The sequence below is a fragment of the Chiloscyllium punctatum genome, chromosome 49, assembly GCF_047496795.1.
Source record: "Chiloscyllium punctatum isolate Juve2018m chromosome 49, sChiPun1.3, whole genome shotgun sequence".
Taxonomy (NCBI): Eukaryota; Metazoa; Chordata; class Chondrichthyes; order Orectolobiformes; family Hemiscylliidae; genus Chiloscyllium; species Chiloscyllium punctatum.
In genome coordinates, this window is record NC_092787.1 from 36,078,553 (window position 1) to 36,100,149 (window position 21,597).

The 21,597-nt window shown below is 40.7% G+C and overlaps 1 protein-coding gene across 1 annotated transcript; it reads left to right on the forward strand.

Annotated features, from left to right (window-relative positions):
- The first annotated feature begins 7,156 nt into the window (after nt 1-7,156).
- On the forward strand, nt 7,157-20,879 carry LOC140469274 (uncharacterized). Its single transcript, XM_072565615.1, has 3 exons — nt 7,157-7,307; nt 17,777-17,815; nt 19,987-20,879. Exons 1-3 carry the CDS (start codon nt 7,157-7,159, stop codon nt 20,877-20,879), a joined length of 1,083 nt encoding a protein of 360 aa, XP_072421716.1.
- The last annotated feature ends 718 nt before the right edge of the window (nt 20,880-21,597 follow it).

Genomic DNA, 21,597 nt, shown 5'->3' on the forward strand with positions numbered 1-21,597 from the left:
TAAATGCTGGCCAGCCAGTGACAGCTATATTCCACAAAATAAATAACAGAAAGAATGGTTATCTAAATCAGTTCTTAATTCTGCCTTTTACATTTCGATTTGTGAAAGTTTTGTGAAGTTAAATCATCCACAATTGTTACAGCAGCAGCACTTACAGCTCAATTATTCCCTTTGTGGTCAGTTTTTCAAAAAAAAATCAACACCTCACAGGCTTATTGTGAAGGTGTTTATTTTATCAGAGACTTCAATTAATACACTTTTTTCATCTTCACATGATAACTTGATTTCGTCCTCACTAAGAAAGACTCAAACAAGACAATACAACTGTTGGCAAACACAGATTCCTTGAAGGGAGAGGAACTGACTGATTGCTAGGCAAAAGGTGGTGGGGAACTTGATGAGGATAAACCCCCATAGTCCTCATGGCCAATAAGGTGCATCAAGGAACACTAAGGAATTGAGATTGGAAATAATCAGTGTATTGGTGGTTGTCTTTTAAAAAGCTGACATTCTGGAATAGCTCCTACGAATTGCAAGTTGAGAAATGGGACACCACTTTTGTTTTCTACATGCAGTCAAAGGGAATTATTGACTGGATAGACTGATACCATTAGTGGGGAAAATCTTGAAGTCCATTGGATTTCATCTGAGAGGCAGGCAATGACTGGTCAGGTAGCACAGGGATCCATAATTGACCTCATCTGTTCACAATACATATTAATGTTTTAAAAGAGGGAACTTAACGTCTTATCTCTGGCACTGCAGACAACACAAAGTTTGTTGGGATTGTAGGCTTTGAGGAGTCAGCAGAGATGTTTCAGTGTGTTTTGTATAAGTTGAATGGATGGACATTTATAACAGATAACGTAAAAGTGGATAATTGTGAGGTTACCAATTTCGCAAATCAGAAAGGCAGATTATTAGTCATATATTGACAGATTGATAAAGTGGGAGGTGCAATGAGACCTGAAACCTCATGAAGATTAACATGCAGATGAGCAGAAGGAGAAGAAGAGAAGTGACATGTTGGCTTTCATGACGAGTGGATTCCAGTACAAAGCGTAATTATCTACCACTGTTGCATTAATCCCTGGCATAGCAGAACAGTGGCAGAAGAGAGGCTATCAATTAAGATTATGCTCACTGGCCTTCAGATGGATGAGAGGGGATCTCATCAAATTTCTAACATTGGAAATAGGCCTGGGCAGGTTAACAGATGGAGGACGTTTCTAATGACCTGTGAGTCCAGAATCGTTGTCGCAGTCGATGGTTAGGGCATAGGTTTTTCAACACTGAAATAAGTGGAAATTTCTTCACCCAGAGAGTGTTGAGTCCATGTAATTCTTCGGCAAAAAGGCTGTTCAGGTGAAAACATTCATGAAGGCTTCTGAAATAGTCTATAGATCACATTAGGCTGGTACAATTGCAACATTTAAGAGGCATTTGGATGGGGATATGAATAGGAAGGGTGTGAAGGGATAGGGGCCGAGTGCTGGCAGGTGGGACTAGATTGGGTTGGGATATCTGGTCGGCATGGACGGGTTGGACCGAAGGGTCTGTTTCCATGCTGTACATCTCTATGACTCTATGATTCTATGGGAATCAAAGGATCTGAGAAGGAAGTAAGAGCAGTCTACTGAGATGGCCAATCATCCAGAATTATACTAATTGTTCAGGCACACTTAGAATGTCCTACTCCTGCTCCCAACTGCTATGTGTAATGATCTGCCACATTGGCTGGGTTTGACGAGACGTGTTCCATGGTCCAAGGAAATGATCTTCTCGAAGTTTACAACAATAATCTCTTGTGAAAACATGGAAACTAAAGTCATTTGTTGTTTGATACAGCACAGAGGTGACCACAGAGGTAGATCCCATCTTTCCAGGGTCCTTTTCTATTTTGTTCCTGAGTTTGCTGTAGCGTGGTAAGCTTTCTCACAAACCCGAAATGGATCAGGCAGATCTCTTCCCCCACACCCACTCAGGCTGTGGTCTCAGAGCTTCCACACTCTGCAGCCTCTGCTCCATTTTATTGTGCATATTCAAAGCCAAGATACATTGTAACCACATTCCTAAAGCTTCATTCTGAATTGTGTTTTCAAACTCTACGGTCTCCCTGAAATATCTCCAGCAGTTCACACCACAAACTCCAGCAAAAACATTCAAGTCCTTCCAGTATCTTTCCAGAAACAGAATTAATTGAAATGCCTATTTCCAGCAATTTATTTGATGGGTCCGTAGCAATAATACTTGAAGGGCTTCAGCATGTTGCTGAACACATGATCAGATCAGAGTAAAAGGCGTTCCGTGGACAGGCACAGAGCGAGTTTTAAACCTGTGAATCAATGTGCGGCTGAAACCCTTTTCCAATATGGAGCTTTACATCCAGCTCATGATGTATAGGGTGATACCACAACACATTCAATTTCATTTTTTCTGAGCTTCATAACATAGCACTGCATCACAGGAGCAAAAGAACGAGGATAGGGAAAGATACAGCAAGGAAAATCATTCACCGTATAATAGAATAGGGCCATTAATTACTGCAGAATGGTTGCAGAAATATGGGGAACAATCCGTGTATTTGGACTAACTGGAGGAGTGCGGCCTTCAGGTGTCCAATTGCAAAATGAAACAATTAAATAATGAGACTGCGACATCATGTGAAATGATCAGTTATATAGTAATTTGAATTCACCTCGCAGAATGAGTCGAGAGTAACCAAACCAGGCAGAAGACACTTTGTCGATCACGTTGATGCACTGGTTAATGAGGTGGACTATTTGCAGATCGTACATGGGCATAGATTGTTCCATATACCTGCAGTGGTGAGTGGAGGCAGTGAGGTCTGCAGATGCTGGTGATCAGAGTTGAGACTGTTTTGCTGGAAAAACACAACAGCACAGGCAACATCCGAGGGGCAGGAAAACTGATGTTTCAAGCCGGAGCCCTTCATCAGGAATGTGATAGTGGCCTAGCATGGGGAAATTTCCAGGTCCAGCTGCAAATGACTGAAGTGGTGCTTCCATGCGTTCATGTCTCTGCATCTGTGAAACAGCAGCAAAATACAAGTACTGAGGGAGTGCAGATGTGAAAATCACTATTAGAGACGGAGCAGAGGGAAATCAGTTTAAACATAAACAACTCTCAGAGATTTGGGAAAAAGACAGAACGAGACAGACAGCGATATGATGAACAGATGTCTTCACGTGTGTGAGAATTTTAAACTGCAGACACTGCAAGATTTAACAGCAATATACATTGAAGCTCACAGGAAAGACAAGGGGAACGGATTTCAGTCTAACCTCTGGGAAGAGTTGCGGAATCTTTGGGTGAGCTTTGGTGATGCAGTTTTGTGAATGGGAACGGGGTCAGCAGAGTCCTGGGAATACAGAAACTGGATTTCACATTTCATGCTTTAAGCAGGGGCTGGGTTGATCCAGTGAAAGATGTTCTTGTGGGCTTAGTGAATACAATTAATAATGGTCAGGATTTGTGGCCAGAAAATCAGCCCAGGGAGAAAGGAATCACTGCATATGTGGAAACGCTGTTGCACTTTCAGATATTGGCCAGGGATGGAATGGACTCACATGAAGGAAATGTCGTTTTTTCGCCAGAATAGGAAACAGTAATTTTTATGTTCCTAATATGTAACGAATGATGACAGGAACACAATGATTCATAGTTTACAGATACAGCTGAGCAATCACCCTCTTGTGTGTCGACCAGAATCAATGAGAAGACAGACAGTTAGCAAGGGTTTGCAGAGTGGAAGATGAATTCAGATTCTCATCAGCAGTATTAATGGCGGCACGGACAGTAGAATAACAGAAAGAATACCAATACTGTTACACATGGTTTATAGAAATAGCAACCAGGCAGTGAGACTTACCAAGAACGCCAACAATAGCCAGGATAGGATAATAAAAGAATTCAGTCATGTACACTATGTATCGAATTCACAGCGATAATGGAATCTTATCATAAAAAGCAGAAAGGGCCAACAGATCCCAGTATACAGTCCTGTCCATTTCTGTAACATTCATGTCCAGCATTATTAGATTCTGGTTCATTGATGAAATATTCCAGCCAAATTTATTCTCAGATTCTAATCTCTCCTTTCACCGTGTCTGGAGCTGTTGAGTGTCGGATGTGATGCTGCCACTGACTCTATGGAATGTCATTTTGAAATGAGCCTGTTTTAACAAAAAAGTGAATTACTCCAGGGTCACAGATAGAATCGATGGAGATTAACATTAATTGCAGTCACTAAACAAACAGGTTCATTTCAGCTGGAAAACATAGCAGTAGGTGAGGAAGTGGAGAGATTGAAGTGAAGGTAGGTGTTAGAATGAATAAATCCAAAAGGAAGGACAGACAGAGACAGGTTAATGAACACACTTGTATTAATGGGCTGAAGTGTGTTTATTTCAACACAAAGAATACTATGAGTAAGGCAGATTAACTTAGAGCCCATGTGAGGACATGGGGCTATGGTATTGCGACCATTACAAAGATTTGATTGAGACAGGGACACCGAATGGCTACTCAAATTTCTAGGGTTTCATATTTTGGATGAGGATGACAAGAAGAAAAAAGAGGTGGAGTACTTGCATTCCTAATTAGGGAGAATGTCACTGCTGCACTCAGAGACGAGATATCCAATGAGGAAATATGGCAGGGGCTCATAAATAAGATGGGGACAATCACACTATTATGATGATTTCACAAGCCCCCACAGGCACTAACACGTTGATGAACACCTATGTAGGGGGTTTCTGGAATGATACAATAATAACAGGGTTGTCAGCGTAGGTGACTTTGACTTCCCCAAGATTGACTAGGATTCCCTTAAAGCAAGAGGCTTGGATGAGACAGAATTTTACAGTACATCCATGAGAGCTTCTTGAAATAGTATGTGAAAATTCCAACTTGAGGCGGGGCCATACTGGACTTTGTACTGGCTAATGAGCTCACCAGTTGACTGACCCACCAGTGGGAGAGCAATTTGAAAACAGTGATCAGAACTGGTTAATGAAGAAATTGAGGGTTTGGAGACACCGGTCATGACGAACTAACATATAAGGTCTGGATGTCCAAGATGACGATGAGGTGTTGGGTTCAAAAACATAAGTCTCGGAGGAGGTGGAGGCCGTGGCTGGTGACCCAAACATATGCTGGAAGCCCCTGGACCGGGGGTTGATAGGGCGGTATTGCGGTATGTGAAGATGGGTTCACTGGGGCAGGAGCAGGCTGAGATGATGGATTGGCTGGGGCAGTCAGGCTTGTGAATCTTGGAGGGTGGGCAGGAGTCTTGGTGGAAAAAGGAAGCTCAGAGGCAGAGGCTATGAAAGAAAAGTTCAATGTCACAACGCATTTTTGCAAACGGTGTTACATTGGAAACTAAATAACAAACCTTCTAACTGGCTGTCAATGAAGACCATGTGATGAACTAATTGGTTGGAAGGTGTAAGCGTTAACACTGACTTCAAGAATTTACACTGGTGTTTAACCCAGTCATTGCACTGGGTGTTACCACCAGGATTCAGAATTAAATCACAACAGTTTGTGCAGATTCAATGTTAACTTTCAGAGTCCTACGTGTTTAATTACACCTGATCTCAATAAACTTTAGGTCTGCTTTGATGTCATAACTGTCAGTCTAGTGAAGGGAAAAGGCCATTCAATGTGTCTTCAACTCCTGCTCTGGGTCATCTGGCCTCTCTGTATATGCAGTCTTTTAGCGCTATGGGTTATGTCGCTTTAATCAGTACATCCTTTCTGTCACTTATAACGCTGAGATCTTATTGTCTTTTATTTTACTTCCTAACATTTCATCCTTCAGTGTGGAAATTTTGCACAGACTGGATGAATTCCTGAGGATGGTGAGTGCTGAAGGACTAAGAGAGGTTACAGATACAGAGAATATTGAAATCTGAAGGAGGTTATAAAAGACGGGTGTTCTGGAGAACGATGCAAAGTGAAGGAGGTTTACTGAGTCTCAAACAGATTATAATGTTGCAAAGAGCTGTAGGATGCAGACAGGGTTACAAAGACAAGGAGAGTTTATGTTTATGGCCAATGTCCTCAACTGATAGGGTGTGTCTGGGTTTGGAGTTTGTTACAAAAATATGGAGGGCCACAGGGCCTGGACAGCTTTACGGCACTATCGAGGATTGTAGAAATGATGACAGCTTATTAATTAACATGATGCATATGGAGAATTATCTGGAGATTGTACAAGTTATCGTTAAATCAGGACATCACCGAAATAAGGAGCGTTTCCTTATTTGAAGATGATTGCATGAGAGCAGCGTTGTGTTGCTGCTATCATGCAGTTCACTGTGATAGAGGTTGTTCTTACATCAGGAAGATGTTACTGACAGGGAGAGTAGAGGATTGTAAAGCATAGGTGAGATAGAAAATAATGAAATGCTTCATGTAATTAAAGAAAGATAAATAAATGTTTTTAGCATCAAGTCAATGGTTTGCAGAGACCTTCCAGGCAGCCTGTGCCATCGGGATCTAGTGTTTGTTAGACTTGTGATAATGACTGAAATAAAGACAAACTTTCGAGTTAATGCTGATACAAACAAAGACAGCAGAGTAGGAATACTGGAGGGTGATATTCATGGAATTAATGATGATAAAACCATAAGACATAGGAGCAGATTTATACCAATCAGTCAATTGAATTTCCATCCAAATTAGTTGATCTGATAATCCTTAAGTCCACTTTGCTCTCTTTGGCTAGATTGAAAGCAATTAATTTTAAATCTGATGATGTTGACAAGTTTAAACCAATCAAATTGTAAAGAAATCAATATGTTATTGGCGGGAAAGTGACAGGGCATTTGGACGGAGAGAAGAGAGCCAATTGCCATCTGAAGAGATAAGAAACCTCTATTCTCTCAGAAAAAAGAAACACAATTTATTTGTGAAGGTACACGGTACATTTATCGAGCATTCCTAACATCACAATTCGACTGAGAGAGGTGTTCTGGGTGTTTCAGTTTTAATTGTCAGAGAGATGACAACCTTCCCTTCGTAACAGTCGGCTCATCTGGAAGATTAAGATGCATGGGATTCACGCTGACTTGGATGTTTGGAATTGGATTTACCGATCCGTATTGGACCTCTGCTGTTTGTGATATAAATGAATGACCTCGGTGAAAATCTACGTGGTTGGGTTATTAGGTTTGCAGCCAATACAATAATTGATGCATTTGTGGATAATGTAGAAGATTGTCAAAGGATAGATCAGTTGCCCCATATGGGTGGAAAACAGCAGGCGGAGTTTAATCCAGGTAAGTATAGGTACTGCACTTAGAAAGATCAGATGCTAAGGAAAAGTATCCAGTTAATAACTAGCCTGAACAGCTTTGATGTGCCAAGGGATCTTGGGGTACAAGTTCATATTTCCCAGAAAGTGGCCCCGCAGGTAGATAGTTTGGGAAAGAAGGCTTGTCTTTATTGTTCAGGGAATTGTGTGTCATGTTGCAGTTTTATTGTATTTTACTTGGGCCACACTTCGAGTATTGCATTCAGTTCTGGTTGTCACAATATAAGTAGGATTTGGAGGCTTTGTAGAGTGTGTAGAAGCGGTTTACCAGGGTGTTGTCTGGATTAGAATGTATGAGAAACAAGGAAAGGTTAGAAAAACTTGGGATGGTTTCTTTGGTACAGCGATGGATATGGTAAGACTTGGTAGAGGTCTCTAAAATTATGGGATGCCAGGATATGTTTGACAATCAGAAGGTGTTTCCCATAGTTGAAATGTCTCATACTATGGGACGTGCATTTAAGGTGAGATGGGAAATTTCAAAGGAACCATGAGGGACAGGTTTTTAAACAGCGTGAGAGACATCTTTGTTGGCGGTGGCAAATACAGTTGGCACAATGAAAGGACTTTTGGATTATCAAATGAATACACAAGTAATGGATGTATGTCGATCAAAGGCATGCAGAGGGAATTAATTTAATTTGGCGTTATGTTCGCCACAACATCATGTGTCAAAGGACCCGTTCCTGGTCTGTATTGTCCTGTGTCCTATGTTCTATGCAAGATTGCAAGATTTTTTAGATATCCTAAAGGTTACAGGGAAGCGAGAGTGGATATTGAACCACTGGAAATGTACCTGGAGAAGTACCAATAGGGAACAAAGCATTGCTGGAGAAACCTTGCCTCAGTTTATCCCAGTGGGTGACACCAGTAATTTACCAGAACCATGAGGGGTCTGGTAGAGGATTGAGTGCAGTGACCACTATATAGGAGAAGGTGCTGGGAATGCTGAAAGGTTTGAAGATGGATAAATAACCCAGACTGGATGGGTTACATCACAGGATTCCAAAGGAGATAGCTGAGGAGATTGTAAAGGCATTGGTGGTGATTTAGGAATCACTGGAGTCAGATAGCATCGTGAGGACTGAAAATGGCCAATGTTGACATCTCTGTTTAAGGAGGGAGAGAGGAAAAAGACAGATAACTATTGGCTGGTTAGCATGGCCTTGGTCATTTTTAGGACATTAGAGTTTGATTTTATGGATGCGATTGGTGAGCTCATGATAAATTACTGCCGAAATAGCAAGACTTTGCAAGGTTCTGCCTGACAGATTTGTCAGAATTCTTTGAGGAGGGAATGAGAAAGTTAGACAGAGGAGAGCCAGTGGACGTGATCTGTTTGGATTTCCAGAAGACTGTTGACAAAGTGCAGCACAGAAAGTTGTTGTGTGACGATGCTGATGCATTAACAAGGTTATGTTGGTTTTGTGCTTTTTATAGTGAAGTCAGAAAAGGCACAGATTTCAAGGTTTAAGGGCTACTTTGATTAGAGCGAACAGGTACTGTCACAGTCAAAATGGTTTTAACTTTAAAATAAAAAAAAACTTGCACAATGTAAGAGGAGTGGTCAGTTCTCCCAGCTCAGATATCTATGGTTTGGCAGTGTGGCGATTCACTGAATGCAGTCAGGCAGCTGAAGCTGCTGGGGGCAAAGAAGCAGGCTGGTTCTCTCTCTCTCGCTCTCTCTCTGAGTGCTCTCCTGTAAGACCCTGGGTTTGATTTTACCTTGTATACTAAAGCGTGTTTATGGGGATTGTTGCAAGCATTTGGAACAGCATCATTAAATTTGGATAATCTGTTGGGTTATCGGATACGTTAAGTTATTCAGTATTCTGTTCTTTTTGTTTGGTTTCATTTGGTAATCTTGTAAGGAAATTCTGTTTTGTTTAAAATTATGTGGTTTGACCAATTGCTTTCCTCCTTGAACCCAAACATGTGGAGCCCAGTAAATAGATAACTGCTGTCAAGAAAACAAAACAACAGAATTAATAATGAAAATATACAATGTGACTCGTTGAAGAGGACATGAACTGGAGTGATGAGGAGAATGACTGGACTGTTTGGAAGGAACAATAAGAATCACTCACAGGTTTCACTCTTACATTCTCAAAATGGTGCATTTATAAAAACAAATGGGGTTTGTGAACAGCATATTCTTTAAGTGTATGACTATTGTTTTTGCAAACAAGTTATTGCTGGTAATCATATGCTTAAGATGGCGATGAACAGGACATTCACGTCTCAGAGGGTAGTTAATATCTGCAACTGTTTAACACAGCGGGTTGTCAAAGTTAGAGCAATAAGTATATTGAAGCGAAGGCAGAAAAAATTGCAGTTATTCGTGGATTAAATGGCTCTGGTCAATGACACATCAACTGACTGTCCTCTGTCTGACCTGCTCATTTCCTCCTCAAAGAATTCTGACAGATTTGTTAGGCAGAACCTTGAGAAGTCTTGTAATTTCTGCCCCGTTTTATCATGAGCTCACCAATCGCAACCACGAAAACAAACACTAAAGTCCTTAAAATGAACAAGACCATGCTTACCATCCAATGCTTATATGTCTTCTTCCTCTCTCCCTCATTAAACTGGGATGTCAACATTAGCGATTTTCACTCGTCACGACGCTACCTGATTCCAGTGATTCCTGAATCGTCACTCATGCCTTTACAATCTCCTCAGCTATCGCCTTTGGAACCCTGTGATGTAACCCATCCAGTCTGGGTCATTTATCCACCTTCAAACTTTCAGCATTCCCAGTACCTTTTCCTAAGTAGTGGACACTCCACGCAACCACCTCCCAGACTCCTTATGTTTCTGGTAAGTTACTGGTGTTGCCCACTGGGAAAACTGATGCAAGGTTTCCCCAGTATTTCTTTGTTCTCAATTGCTACTTCTCCAGGTACATTTCCAGCGGTTCAATATTTACTCTTGCTTCTCTGCAACCAGATATCTAAACAAATCTTGCAATCTTGCATCGAACATACGACAATACAGAACAAGAATGGGCCCTTTGACAAATGATGTTGTGGCGAACATGATGCCAAAATAAATTAATTCCTTCTGCATGCCTTTGATCAACATACATCCATTACTTGTGTTTTCATCTGATAATCCAAAAGTCCTTCCATTGTCCCAACTGTATATGCCACCACCAACAAAGACTTCTCTTATTCTGTGTAAAAACCTGCCTCTCATGGCTCCTTTGAACTTTCCCATCTCACCTTCAATGCATATCCCATAGTATTAGACATTTCAACCCTGGGAAACACCTTCTGACTATCAAACCTATCCCGGCATCCCATAATTTTAGAGACCTCTAACAAGTCTCTCCATATACATCGCTGCATCAAAGAAAGCAACCCGAGTTTACCTCACCTCTCCTTGTTCCTCATACATTCTAACCCAGACAACACCCTGGTAAACCTCTTCTACACCCTCTCCAAAGCCTCCAATTGTTACTTATAATGTGACAACCCGAACTGAATGCAATACTTGAAGTGTGGCCGAAGTAATGCCCTATAAAACTGCACCATGACAACCTGACAGTTACACTCAATTCATTAAACAATAAAGGCAAGCATACATTGGGCCTTCCTTCCCACCATATCTACCTGTGTGGCCACAACCTGGGATTTTGAACTTATACCTCAAGAAACTTGCTACTTTTCCTTAGTATTTGATTTTCCGAAGTGCAGTACCCATACTTACCCGGATTAAACTCCACCTGCTCTTTTTCCTCCCATCAATCCTTTGACATACTTCTACATTATCCATAAATCCATCAATCATTGTATTGGCGGCAAACCTACTAACCCAACCATCTTGATTTTCATCCAGGTCATTCATTTGCATCACAACCAGTAGAAGCCCAAAACGGATCACTGCAGAGTACCACCATTCACTGTCTGCCAGTCTGAATCACCCCCTTCCAATATTACCCTCTATCTTCTCTGAGCAAAGCTATTCTGATTCCAAACAGCCAAATCAGCGTGAATCCCATGCACCTTAATCTTCAAGATGAGCCTACTGTTACGAAGGGGAGGTTGTCATCCCTCTGATAATTAAAACCGAAACACCCAGAGAGCAATACCTCACATTGTAATCTAATAAAGAAGACGAAGAAAGGTTATAACCTAACTCTCACTCCCCAATCTGTTGTAAAGAATTGAATAATGAAATGAAATTATTTTGCTCACTCTGAAATTAACAAATAACAATTTATTTTCCTGACTCCAACAGTGAACGAAATTGTAACAGAATTCCGAATAAATTTAATAATTACTTCCTAACTACTACCCATTCACTCACTGATTTAAGCTCTATTTATGTACTGCTTCAAAACTGAAGGTCCCACTTATATAAATCCAGTGAATTAAAAAAACGTAATTTCAAGCTTACTCTCTCAATATTCACACGGAATGTGTCTTCCAGTATATTCCTCTACCTCTCCACTGATTCTGTTGTTCGGGATCTTTTCTCTGTGAATTCGTCTGCTCTGAACACCTCTCTCGGTTGAATTGTGATGTCAGGAATGTTCGCTAAATGTGCCGTCTACCTTCATGAATAAATTGTGTTTCTTTTTTTTGAGAGTATCGAGGTTTCTTATCACTTCAGATGGCAATTTCTTCTCCTCTCTCTGTCCAAGTGCCCTGTCATTATCCCAGGATTGGTTTGGTTTGGATTGGTTCAAGCTTATCAACATCATCATATTTACAATTAATTGCTTTCAATCTGGCCAAAGACAGTAAAGTGGACTACCAGATCAACTCAATTGAATGGAAATGCAATTGACTGAATGGTATAATTCTGCTCATCTGTCTTATGGTTCTATCATCAGGAATCCCATGAATATCACCCTCCCATATTCCGACTATTCTCTCTCTATTTTTATTAGCATCAACTCGAAAGTTTGTCTTTATCGCAATCATTTAACACAAGTCCGTCAAACACGAGATCCCAATGCCATAGGAGGTCTGGAAGGTCTCTGCAAACCATTGACTTGTGAAAAGCATTGAATGGCCTTTTACCTTCACTATACCAACAGTTATGACAGAAAAGCACACTCTAAGTTTATTTAAATCAGGTGTAATTAAACACGTAGGACTCTGAAAGTTAACATTGGATCTGCATAAACTGTTGTGATTTAATTCTGAATCCTGGTGATAACACCCATTGCGCTGACAGGGCTAAACACCAGTGTAAATTCTTGAAGTCAGCATTTACGCTTGCACCTTCCAACCATTTCGTGCATCACATGCTACTTAGTGATAGCTATTGAGAAAGTTTGTTATTTGGAATATAATGTAACACTATTTGCAAAAATGCGTTTTGACATCAAACTTTTCTTTCACAGCCTCTGCCTCCGAGCTTACTTTTTCCAACAAGACTCCTGCCCACCCTCATAGATTAACAACCCTGACCGCCCCAGCCAACCCATCGCCTCAGCCTGCGCTTGCCTCACTGAACCCATCTCCACATACCACAATACCATGCTATCCACCCCCTCCCCCCCACCCCCGGTCCAGGAGCTTCCTGCATATGTTTGGGACAACAACCACAGCCTCCACTTCCTCCAAGGCTTATGTTTCCCTGAACCCAATACTTCATCTTCTTCATGGACATCCAGACCTTTTATATTCGTTCACCATGACCGGGGTCTGCAAGCCCTCTATTTCTTCCTTAACCAATTCTGATCACTGTTTTCAAAATGCTCTCCCCTTGGTGGGTCAGTCAACTGGCGAGCTCATTAGCCAGTACAAAGTCCAGTAAGGCCCCTCCTCTAGTTGAAATCTTTGCATGCTATTTCAAGATCCCTCATGGATTGACCTAAACAATTCTGTCTCAACCAAGCCCCTTGCATTAATGGAGTCCCAGTCAATCGTGGGGAAGTCGAAGTCACCACGCTGACAACCCTGTTATATTGTATCATTCCAGAACCTGCCTACATAGGTATTCATCATTGTGTTGGTGCCTGTTTGGGTCATGTGGAATCATCATGTTAATGTACCAGTGACAATCTCCCTAATTAGGAATGCAAATACTCCATCTCTTTCATCTTTTTGTCTCACTCATCTAAAACATGAAACCCTGACAATGTGAGCAGCCAGTCACGTCCCTGTCTCAATCAAATCTTTGTAATGGTCGCAATACCATAGCCCTTTGTCCTCACCCAGGCTCTAAGTTCATCTGACTTACCCATAGTATTCTTTTTGTTGAAATAAACACACTTCAGCCCATTAGTACAAGTATGTTCATTAACCTGTCTCTGCCTGTCCTTCCTTTTGGATTTATTGATTCTAACACCTACCTTCACTTCAATCTCTCCACTTCCTGACCTGCTGCTCTGTTTTCCAGCTGAAATGAACCTGTTTGTTTAGTGACTGCAATTAATGTTAGTCCCCATGGATTCGACCTGTGACACTGGAGTAATTCGCTTTTCTGTTAAAAACAGGCTCATTTCAATGTGACATTCCATAGAGTCAGTGGCGACATCACGTTCAACACTCAACAGCTCCAGAGATGAGGAAAGGAGAGATTAGAATCTGAGAATAAAGTTGGCTGGAATGAACCAGAATCTAATAATGATGGACATGAATGTTACAGAAATGGACAGGACTGTATACTGGGATCTGTTGGCCCTTTCTGCTTTTTATGATAAGATTCCAGTATCGCTGCGAATCCATTACATAATGTACATGACTGAATTCTTTTATTATCCTATCCTGGCTATTGTTGGCGTTCCTGGTAAGTCATACGACCCAATTGTTATTTCTGTAAACCATGTTTAACTCTATCGTTATTCTTTCTATTTATTCTACTGCCCGTGCCACTCTTATTACTGCTGATGAGACTCTGAATATATCTTCCACTCTGCAAACCATTGCTAACTGCCTGTTTTCTTTTTGATTCTGGTCGGCACACAAGAGCGACATTGCTCAGCTTCATCTGTAAACTACGATTTATTTCGTTCCTGTCATCATTCTTTACATATTAGAAACATAAAAATCATTGTCTTCTATTCTGGCAAAAAAACTAAATTTCCAACATTTGACTCCATTCCATCCTTGGCCAATATGTGAAGATTCAACAGCTTTTCCACAAATGCAGTGATCCCTCTCTTCCAGGCCTGATTTCCTGGACACAAATCCTGACCATTATTACTTCTATTTACTGACCCCACAAGAACATTTATCACCAGATCAACCCAGCCTCTGCTTAAAGTTTAAAATGTGAAATCCAGTTTGTTTACTCCCAGGACTCTGCTGACCCCATCCCTGTTCATAAAACTGCATCACCAAAGCTCACCCAAAGATTCCACAGCTTTTCCAGCGATTAGACCGAAATCCATTCCCCTTGTCATACCTGTCAGCTTCATTTTATGTTGCTGTTAACTCTTGCAGTGTCTCCAGTTTAAAATTCTCACACACGTGATGACATTGTTCATGATATCGCTCTCTGTCTCGTTCTGTCTTGTTCTCAAATCTCTGAGAATTGTTTACGTTTAAACTGATTTCCCTCTGCTCCGTCTCTAATAGTGATTTTCACAACTGCACTCCCTCAGTACTTGTATTTTGCTGCTGTTTCACAGATACAGAGACATGAACGCATGGAAGCACCACTTCCGGACCTGAAAATATCCCCATGCTTGGCCACTATCACATTCTTGAATAAGGGTTCCGGCTTGAGACATCAGTTTTCCTGCTCCTTGGATGCTGCCTGTCCTGCTGTGTTTTTCCAGCAACTCTGATCACCACCATCGGCAGACCTCACTGTCTCCATTCACTAGTGCAGGTATATGGAGCAAGAGAGTGATCTATGCCCATGTACAATCCGCAAATAGTCCACTTCACTGACCAGGGCATCAGCGTGATCTACAAAGTGTCTTCTGCCTGGTTTGGTTATGTCTCGGCTCGTTCTGCTAAGTGGATTCAAATTACTATATAACTGATCATTTCACATGATGTCGCAGTCTCATAATTTAATTGTTTCATTTGGCAATTGGACACCTGAAGGCCGCACTCCTCCAGTTAGTCCAAATACACGGATTGTTCCCCATATTTCTGCAACCATTCTGCACTAATTAATGGCCCTATTCAATTATAAGGTGAATGACTTTCCTTGCTGTATCTTTCCCTATCCTCGTTCTTTTGCTCCTCTGATGCAGTGCTGTGTTATGAAGCTCAGAAAAAATGAAATTGAATGTGTGGGATATCACCCATTCATCAGGAGCTGGCTGTGCAGGTCCATATTGGAAAGAGGTTTCAAGCCCACATTGATTCACAGGTTAAAACTAGCGCTGTGCCTGTCCAGTGAACACCTGTGTCAGTTCCTCTGAGCTGATCATATGTTCAGCAATACACTGAAGCCCTTCAATTAGTATTGTAGCGGACCCATCAAGTAACTTGCTGCAAATAGGCATTTCAATTAATTCTGTTCCTGGAAAGATCCTGGAAGGACTTGAAAGTTTTTGCTGGCAGTTGTGGTGTGAACTGCTGGAGATATTTCAGGGAGACCTCAGAGTTTGAAAACACAATTCAGAATGAGATTTGGGAGTGCAGTTACAACATATCTTGGTTTTGAACATGCACAATCAAATGGAGCAGAGGGTACAGAGTGTGGAAGCTCTGAGAGCACCATCTGAGTTGGTGTGGGGAAAGAGATCTGCCGGATCCATCGTGGGTTTGTGAGGAACAGCTTACCAAGCTCCAGCAAACCCAGGCACAATGTAGAAAGGGACCCTGGAAGGATGGGATTTAGCTCTGTGGTCACCTCTGTGCTGAATCAAGCAACATCTGAATTTAGTTTCCATGATTTCGCAAGATATTATTGTTGGAAACTGTGATAAAATAATTTCCCACGGCCACAGAACACCTCTTGTCAAACCCAGCCCATTTGGCAGATCCTAATAAATAACAAATGGAAGCAGGAGTAGGACATTCTGAGTGTGCCTGAACAATTAGTTTCATTCTGGCTGATCGTCTGTCTCGGCAGACTTCTCTTACATTCTTCTCAGATCTTTTGATGCCTTGCGACCTATAAACTATTTCGGAAGCCTTCATGAATATTTTCACCTGAATAGCCTTCTTACTGAAGAACTTCACTGGCTCACCACTCTCTGCGTGAAGAAATTTCCACTTATTTCAGTGCCTAATTACCTTACCGTACCGCAGACTCAGACAAATGATTCTGGACTCACAGGTCATTAGAAACGTCCTCCGTCTGTTAACCTGCCCAGGCCTATTTCCGATCTTAGAAATTTGATGAGATTCCCTCTCATTCTTTTGAAGGCCAGTGAACATAATCTTAATTGATAGACTCTCTTCATGCCACTGTTCTGCTATGCCGGGGTTAATGCAATCGTGGTAGATAATTGTGCTTTGTACTGGAATCCTTTCGCCATGAAAGCCATCGTGTCACTTCTCTTCTTCTCCTTCTGCTCACCTGCAGGTTACCCTTCATTGTCTCGTACAGAAGGGCAATGAGGCTGCATTACACCTCCCACTTTATCAATCTGTCAATATATGACTAATAATCTGCCTTTCTGATTTGCGAAATTGGTAACCTCACAATTATCCACTTTATACGTTATCTATTATTAATTTGTCCATTCATTCAACTTATACAAAACACACTGAAACATCTCTGCTTACTCCTCAAAGCTCACCAGCCCAACAATCTTTGTGACGTCTACAGTGCCAGAGATAAGACGTTAAGTTCCCTCATTTAAAACATTAATATGTATTGTGAATAGATGAAGTCAGTTATGGATCCCTGAGCTACCTGTCCAGTCACTACCTGCCTCTCAGATGAAATCCCGTTTCTTCCGCTTCCTTTCTGTCATCCTCCAATTGGCACGTTCATCGTGTCAGTACACTTCCCTCAATTCCACACCCTTTTATTTTACAAGCTAATCCCTGTGCGGAACTTCTGAAAAGCACTCTGAAAGTCCAATTAAGCCTTACAATGGTTCGTTGGACCCACTTTATTAGTTATGTACACAAAAATTCAAATTATTTTCAAGGATGAATTAGTTTTCTTAAATTCTTGCTGAGTTTACCTGATCTTTGCCACTGCTATTAAATGTTTTCCAACGGACTTCAAGACTTTCCCCACTAATGGTGTCAGTCTAACCAGTCAACAATTCCGTTTGACTGCATTTAGAAAACGAAAGTGGTGTTCCATTTCTCAACTTACAATTCGTAGGAAATGTTCCAGAATGTCAGAATTTTGAAAGACAATCATCAATGCACTGACTATTCCTAATTTCAATTCCTTAGTGTTCTGTGATGCCCTTTATTGGCCCTGAGGATTATCAGGATTCATTCTCATCAGGTTCCTCACCACCTTTTGCCTAGCAATCAGTCAGTTCCTCTCCCTTCAAGGAATCTGTGTTTGCCAACAGTTGTAATGTCTTATTTGTGTCTTTCTTAGTGAAGACGAAACCAAGATATCATGTGAACATGAAAAAAAGTGAGTAAATTGAAGTCTCTAATAAAATAAACACCTTCACAATAAGGCTGTGAAATGATGATTGTTTTAAAAAACTAAACACAAAGGGAATAATTGAGCTGTAAGTGCTGCTTTTGGAACTATTGTGGATGATTGAACTTCACAAAACACTTCACAAATCGAAATGTAAGAGGCAGAATTAAGAACTGATTTAGACCACCATTCTTTCTGTTATTCATTTTGTGGGATATAGATGTCACTGGCTGGCCAGCATTTATAACACACCCCTGGTTGATCTTCAGAAGGTGTTATTGAGTTGCCTTCTTGAACTGCTGCAGTCATTGTGAAGTGAATGAAGCCAAATGCCATTAGGAAGGTAAGTTCAATGTTTTGATTCAGTAACAATGGAAGAACGGCAATATATTTTCAAGACAGAATGGTAAGAAGCTTGGCATCAGGATTTTACGGTGTGAGGTGAAATTGAAAGTGATGAGGTTCCTGTATATTTGCTGCTTTTGTCCTTGACAGAAGTGGCTGTGAGTTTACATGATGCTATCTGAGGAGCTTTGGTGAATTTCTGCAGCCCATCTTGTGGATGTTATACATTGCTGTCACTGAGCGTTTGTGGTGAAGGGAATGAATGCTTGTTGATGTAATGCTAATCAAGCCGGCTGCTTTGTCCTGAATGGTATCAGGTTCCTTGAGTGTTGTTGGAGCTACAGCATTCAGGCAAGTGGGAGTACTCCACCACACTTTGATTTGTTCCTTGCAGGTGATGGATAGGCTTTAGGGATACAAGTGGTGAGTTTTTCGCATCAGTATTCCGAGCCATGACCTGTTCATGTAGCCAATGTGTCTATGTGCCGAGTCCAGTTGATGTTCTGTTCAGTACTAACAACCAATCTGTTGATCGCAGGAGAATCAGTGACAGTAACATCATTGGATGTTACAGGGCAGTGGTTATATTGTCTGAGATGACTAACCTCCAGTAACCACAACCATCTTTCTATATGTCAGGTATGGCTCTAACCAGCAGAAAGTGTGTCCCCTGATATGCAGTGATTTCAGATTTACAAGGGTTCCTTTATCCCACACTCAGACAGTGTTGATTGAGGAAAGTTTCAATGAAAACTCTTGTTTCAAACTACCAGCAAACAAGTTATTTTAGAGCTGGGAAATTATTGTGGCAAGAATAATATTAAAATCGTATTAGAGGCAGAAGTGAACATAAAATGCTGTAGCATTCAATACAGACTCAATTTGGAAAGACTTGAATAAGATAAACCTGAAATAATACATTACAACAGGGTGAAGATGTGGTGGCAAAGTTTGAATGTGGAAACATAAAGGCTGAGAAGAAATGGAAACATTTAAGGAGACGGTCCATAAACTCTTCAAGAAGATATAAGAGACGTATATTAGATGATGACATGAAACTAGCAGTAGATCAGAAAAAGGAGTTCCAAAATTCGGAAAACATTTTTGAAGTACAGAATTGCTAAAGTCAAATGCTATTCTTCAGATGAGCTGTATTTATATTGCTACCATCTGTCTCAGCGAAAGCTAATTTAACCAATAATGTTGAGGTCACCTGGTGTCTGAGTTCATATGTATTCACATATAAAGTATTGTTTAACATACACTAAACACATAGAAAAAATAATGATGGAACCTTCACAATGTAAAATAGAAACTTACACCCTGTTATGAATCTTGTGGAATTCTGAAGAAACCTGAAAGACAAAAACCTGTGTTAATGCATCCTGATTGGGAATGGTCAATTTTTATTTACTGAAATGTCAACAGTTGTGTGTCATGTGTTTGCAGAGGAATGATCATGAAGGCAGGACGGCAGTGTGGGTCTGACCATGCTGGTGCTGCTATTGCAGAGGATTACGAGGATTATTTCTTCATCTAAAATCGCATTGAATTTCAGTAACAGCCATTTGTTGTCTGTTTGATGTTAATGACCATGTACTGCTCAAGATGACATGCATTGGAGATATATATCCATCCCAAGAGCAGTGAGAGAACAGGTTCAGAAAGCAAAATTAATGCTGGAGATTGTTTTTAATTGTGGCATGGTCACAGTGCACATTTTTCTTTACAGATGTAATCTGTTTCTCAGAAAAAAATTTATTTGTCTACGAAAAATTAAGTTTTCTCACCGGGTCTTTCTTTATTTATTGCAGTTAACTTAATTGCAATTGTCATCCTGTCCCAGGGAAAGTGTGGACTTTCCACTTGCACCACTCGTTACCTGGTGGCCATGGCATTGATGGATCTCATGGTCATTATCACTGAGGTCATACTTCGTCGAATCAACAATTATTATTTCCCATTGAATGTCGTGAAGCTCACTTCTATATGTCGACCCCTCTATGTTGTGATCCGTGTAGCCATAGACTGTTCTGTCTGGTTCACTGTGACTTTCACTTTTGATCGATTTGTTGCCATTTCTTGCCGGAAACTGAAAATGAAATATTGCACCAAGAAAACTGCAACTGTGGTTCTAGCCACAACTGGCATTCTCCTGTGTTTAAAAAACATTCCCATTTACTTCAGATATAAACCTAAGTGGATAATTAACAATGTAGAATGGCGCTGTTCTAATAAGCAAATCTACTTTAGAGATCCAAGGTGGAATGGATTTAGGATGTTTGAAAAGGTTTTAACACCATTATTACCATTCAGTTTAATTCTGTTATTCAATATTATGACAGTCAGACACATTTTAATGGTCAGTCGAGCCCGTATGGGATTGAAACATCACAAAAAAGACGAAAAACACACTGACCAAGAGATGGAAAGCAGAAGGAAGTCGATGATTTTACTCTTTACCATATCGGGCACCTTCATCCTCTTGTGGTTTGTTTACATTATATATTTTTTTGATTTTGATGATTCCATCGTCAGTTCTGATGGTATGTTTGAAGTGCTTGCCTATATGCTGAGAAATTTAAGTTGTTGCACTAACACATTTATTTACGTGGCTACTCAGTCCAAGTTCAGAGAGCAGTTGAACACCATGTTGAAATATCCCCTAATATCTATTCACAAATTTGTGAATAGACGAAACAACTGAGAGCAGCGCAAATATCCAAACAATAATAGGCAAGTATTAACCCCTGGGATACAAAAACAACTTCACATAGCTTTAAACAATGGAAAGTAAATGGATGTACGGGGTTGAGCATAGTTAATAAGCCTGGGCTATGGACAGGAGCATGGAAGAAAACTGGGTAAAGAATAAACATTGTCAACCAGAGGACAGGAAGTACGTGAGCTGAATGAAACCCCATGTTAGACAGCTGGCAGTCAAGGGTTAGATATTCAATTGAGAGGAACATGGGTAAAAAACATAGGAGTCAGAACAACTTACAACGATGGGACAGGCCGCAAGGGGAAGATCACGAGGAGACCAGTAAATAGAGCACTGCTGTTAAGAAAAAAAAAGAATTAATAAGGAAACCAAACAATGTGACTCGTTGAAGAGGACATGAACTGGAGTGCTGAGGAGAATGACTGGACTGTTTGGAAGGAATAATAAGAATCACTCACAAGTTTCACTTTTATATTCTCAAAATGGTGCATTTATAAAAACAAATGGGGTTTGTGAACAACATATTCTTTCAGTGTATGACTATTGTTTTAGCAAACAAGTTATTGCTGGTAATCATATGCTTAAGATGGCGATGAACAGGACATTCATCTCTCAGAGGGTAATTAATATCTGCAACTGTTTAACACAGCGGGTTGTCAAAGTTAGAGCAATAAGTATATTAAAGCGAAGCCAGAAAAAT

Bases quoted from the DNA above. Each gene is read 5' to 3' on its own strand.
- LOC140469274 (XM_072565615.1), top strand. From the start codon at position 7,157: ATGAATGACCTCGGTGAAAATCTACGTGGTTGGGTTATTAGGTTTGCA. The intron at 7,308-17,776 runs GTAAGTATAGGT...TGTCTTTCTTAG, and splicing joins GCAGGCGGAGTTTAATCCAG to TGAAGACGAAACCAAGATAT. The intron at 17,816-19,986 runs GTGAGTAAATTG...TATTTATTGCAG, and splicing joins TCATGTGAACATGAAAAAAA to TTAACTTAATTGCAATTGTC.